The sequence below is a fragment of the Pieris rapae genome, chromosome 1, assembly GCF_905147795.1.
Source record: "Pieris rapae chromosome 1, ilPieRapa1.1, whole genome shotgun sequence".
NCBI lineage: Eukaryota > Metazoa > Arthropoda > Insecta > Lepidoptera > Pieridae > Pieris > Pieris rapae.
The window spans coordinates 5,092,100-5,096,655 of record NC_059509.1 but is presented as its reverse complement, the minus strand read 5'-3'; the positions used below and the strand labels follow the sequence as shown (position 1 = coordinate 5,096,655).

General features: G+C 33.2%; 1 protein-coding gene across 1 annotated transcript; it reads right to left on the bottom strand.

Annotated features, from left to right (window-relative positions):
* Positions 1-2,561: 2,561 nt before the first annotated feature.
* LOC110994802 (secretory phospholipase A2 receptor-like) lies at positions 2,562-4,556 on the bottom strand. Its single transcript, XM_022261653.2, has 4 exons — positions 4,313-4,556; positions 4,010-4,210; positions 3,354-3,602; positions 2,562-2,787 (listed from the first exon to the last, which is right to left on the bottom strand). The coding sequence occupies exons 1-4, from the start codon at positions 4,548-4,550 to the stop codon at positions 2,615-2,617; spliced, it is 861 nt and encodes a 286-aa protein (XP_022117345.1). The 5' UTR covers positions 4,551-4,556; the 3' UTR covers positions 2,562-2,614.

The window sequence follows — 4,556 nt, the reverse complement described above, 5'->3', positions numbered from 1 at the left end:
CAATGAAGCTATGAAATTTTATTGATTCCTTTTACATTCCCTGTCTGTAGTTGCTAGCAGTAACGAAATGTAAGCACTCTTTTGTTTAAAATTAAAATTGCTAATTTAAAATTGTAAATCATTTGATTTTTTTTACATATTTTAGATATTTTGTATCGGACATTCGAAGTAAGCTAAACAAAGCGAAATGAGTAAGAATTACAAGCAACTGTTACAGCAATGCTCTATGCCTAATTCTTGAAAATGGTTTATGATTAATATAGTATTGTTTCATTTAAATATTGGTAGTATAGATGATACCATAACAGATATAAATGCTGTTACTATTATAACTGACAAGTTATAATGTGCTTTTACAAAATGACCAAGTTGGAGATGTAAACAATTTTATGTCACACATTAAACTCCTTAATAAGTAACACTTGATAATACGTTACAAATAAGCTAAGTTTAATACCAATCCGTACATATTTGTGTTCAATAACGTCACGGGAAATGAGAGCTTGTATCTTAGGATTCACACACGACTGAGCGGTGCAGATTGTCACGAAATGTGGCGTCACTAACGTAGCTAATGTTGTATGAAAGTTATTGCTTTATCGGTTATCTGTGTCGACTTATTTCATGTCACATGTTAATAGATCATAGAGTTAATTCAGAATTTGCTTTAAAAAAAAATTAATGCGTCCTGGGGTTATTGTTTATGAAATTTGTTTATTTAATGTATGATCACCGTCAAATAATTTAGAATACAAACCACAAAATATAAATATAAATAAAAAATATTATTAAATTCACCAAATGATTCATGACTTTTGTAATTAAAATTGCCTTCTATTTTTAAAAAGGCTGTATCATTTTGAAATGAATATAATTTAATTACGCTTTTCATAGTTGTATAATCTTTGACGGCGGGCCGCGTATGGCAATACATCAATCAGCCTGTTGTCAGCGTGACGGGAGGTTCGCAATCAAATAAAATTTAACTCGAAACCGTTAAGCCCTCCCATAAGCTGTTTATTGCAGTTCCATCGAACACTACTGTACGGAATACTAATTGCATTATTATCCGTGAATGCATTTGCAAATTGTACTTGATTGCTAATTGGGCGCTCAAGAACCTATACCTTTTGTACAGTATCCCTAAAACTTAGTCTAAAGTATCTCAAAGTACTTGAACTATAATATGCCATGGCGTATTATAGATTTCTATTCCGTCCGTTTCACTGGGCAAACAAATAATGTACCGAACCTAATGAGCCATATTCGTTAATCACTATTCGCTACAAAGCTATTGATGTCGGTGTGTTGATATTAATATATTTTAATTGACTCAATGATATACTTATAGTATTATCTAACATTTTTGATATATATATCGTAATTTTGATATTATATACATTAATTTTATAATTATATTAGGAATTTAGTTTTACTATATTTGTATTGATATAAAAAAATTAGATACATAATTTTATTTTCGCCTTGTTAGTACCGTTGCTCCATACTACATTAAATCATTAACTAATCAGGGAATAATTAGGTAGCTGACATACGTCGTTAGATAAAGTTAGTGTAAATCGTAAATTGGTAGTAAAACTAGTGAGTACTGTGCATGTAGCTATTCTATACTGTGTATATTATCATATATCTTCGTAACAGACAGGTATTGGTTTATATTTACTATTTAGTTACATTTTGGAAAATCGCCGCAAGCGAGGACGGCGGACGTCCTACCAATCATAGGCAGCGTACCAAACTAATCTGTCTAAATTGTTCTTAACTCGTCGTGTTTGTATTTTGAGTGTGTCGTTACTTTTGGAAAATGAATGCGGCAGTTTTGTGAACCTTTTCTGCCTAACCACTGAGAGCTTTGTCTAACTTTTATAACTAATCAAGAACGTTAATTTAAATCGTTAATGTCATAAATATGATATTACGTCAATACTAATCCTGTGGTGCTACCAGCTAATTAACCGGCGAATTCTGTACCTGACTTTTTTGGTATAGGTACTGTCAATTGTCCAAAGCCAGAGCTGAATTGAGAGTCACAGGCTTAAACAATAAGTAATCTACTCTCATGAAGGTATATAGATAGTTTCTATTTTCTATGACCTAAGGCGTTAAAGTTGCGTTTGCAATGTTGCAATTTGTTAAAATTCAAATCTGCTGTTGACATCGAGTCACAACAATGAAAACTGGTCAGATCTGCTATCGATTTATTCTAAGTGTGTCATGTTTACGTATGGGATTACGGTATATTTTTCTGAAAAACGACGTGAAATGCTGGAATTGATTTTTTACTTTATTATACGTTTTTTTAATTCATAGCAAATTAATTCTTAGCCTAGTACGTACGAAAATTGTTAACTTGTTTATTATTTTGAGAATACGTAGATACATACATAAATAGTATACATACGTACATAGTATACATAGTCATTATATAAAAAAGTATCTGATAGTACGCGTGTTTTGATGAGTTTTATTACAGTTTTATTCAGTTCTATTACATTATCTCTTGAATGTTTTATGAATAAAATAGGATATAACATGGATAATGTTTAAATATATACTGGGGTATGAAAAATGTATTTAAATGTAATAAAAAAGGTTATGGGGTTTCACTTAGGACTTTCTCGCAAAGAAACATTGCTGGACGGTTGCAGTGAGTAACTTCAAGAAAACCAGTCCTTGATAAGGCACCGCATCGCTTGTCTGTAGTTGGTTTGAGTGTTTCTTGTAGTGGACTCCACGATGCATAGCCGGCTTCTTCTAAAGTTTGACCTATCAGATGTGATTATGTTATAAACTGTACAAATAATTTCCAGAAAATATCTCGCCTATTAGCACTCAAGGCCATTTTCTATATTACGTAGTATTAAATATTAAAAAAACCGTAAATATATCTAAAACAAACAATGGCTTAGGGTCCTTCAGGAAAAGAGCGTACCAATTCTTAAAAGGCCGGCAATGCACTCGCGAGCTCTCTGGCATTGAGTGTCCATGGGCGGCGGCATCACTTAACATCAGGTGAGCCTCCTGCCCGTTTGCCCCCTGTTCTATAAAAAAAAATGACGGTGCGTACGTGAATAAGTCTTATATTCGTAAAACTTGAAACTTCATAACAACGATGATATTTTTTTTTATAGAAAAACAATACAAAACTTTGTCAAACTGATTGAGGATCTGGCTGGCCACGCTGCTTTAAAGTACATACTCTAAACATGTTATGAATGTAAAAAAATCGCGGTTATGCGTCAGTTACAAAAGTTTATTCAACAACCAAACAATATTAACGTAGTATAAAGCAAAAATATGTTTTATAATTCTTTGAATACGCACTTACTTACCGACAATTGTCCTATATTGATACGGAAACATCAAATCACTGAAGCCTATATATAGAATATTTGGATCAGGAGTGTTACTATGGAGATATTCCCCCAAGAGGCTCACAAATACACTGGCTTCTTTTGCCGAATTAACTATTGCCAGACGTCCTTCTTCAAGCTTGCAAGCAAGGTACGCATCATGCCATGACAATGGTTCGCCGTGGAACTTATAGCATTTGCTGTTTATTACACTATGTTGTTCATAACCTAATGAAGTTGTATAATCTTTATATATTTTATGGTTCAAGCTATATAATTTTCAATTATTACACAATAAGATAAATTGTACTTTTCAAATTATACTGATACTGTGACTGATGGTATACACATATATAGTTTGATTTGTTCAAATTTAGATTCAAAAACTTTAAACTAGTATAAATTAACTTATTAATACTCCTATAATAGCGCGATTGCACAAACATCCCAAAAGTATTAAAACATGACTTATAAAAAAATTATAGAAAACTGTTTGTGTAATATGCAAAGTAGCACTGTTTTTCTACTGTCGTATTCGACCTAGAATCATAAAACAAATGATATTAAAATTTACTATAATCTTCTATAAAAGGTTTCACACACGGTGACCCTTCTAAAAAGGTTAAAACTCTTACCCATATCGAAACTATCACATGGCTCATTATATTGCGTATCATTCCCTAATATTTTACAGACAAAGGGAAAAATATCAGAGCAAGGCCGATCATCAAACAACCCTTCCCTAGTCATGATGACACAGTGCTCTGACCCGTTTAAGTTGTCCGGGCGACCTTCCGCCCACAATAGTTCCAAAATTGTTCCCGTTATGGGTTCACCTGTAAAAAAACAATAACACATTTTTACAGGCTGATTTTATATCTGCCTTTTCGATGAATTTTTTGTCACAGAATTCAGTATCCATTTTTCCAAATTATTACCTTTGACAGTGACGTAGTGGCCATCGGAAAATTGGTCGTGGATGCCTATAAAAACGCCCGTGTAGTGCGCTTTCATGTTGCTCATAAGTAGTTTGAGGTTTTCTATTTCATCTAAACTTGATGGTATGAGTAGAGTGGTTCCTTCAGCTTCACACATTTGGCGCGCTTGATCCCAGTCTGTTGCCAAGTCGTGAAGCCGATAAAATGTTTGGAATGCGTGGGCCCACATGTAGTCCATGCGGAA

Excerpts from the sequence above, each read along its gene's own strand:
- LOC110994802 (XM_022261653.2), bottom strand. The coding sequence starts at position 4,550 with ATGGACTACATGTGGGCCCACGCATTCCAAACATTTTATCGGCTTCAC. Across the intron at positions 3,603-4,009 it reads ATGTGATAGTTTCGATATGG|GTTATGAACAACATAGTGTA; the intron begins GTAAGAGTTTTA and ends CAACTTCATTAG. Across the intron at positions 2,788-3,353 it reads TCAATATAGGACAATTGTCG|GTCAAACTTTAGAAGAAGCC; the intron begins GTAAGTAAGTGC and ends CACATCTGATAG.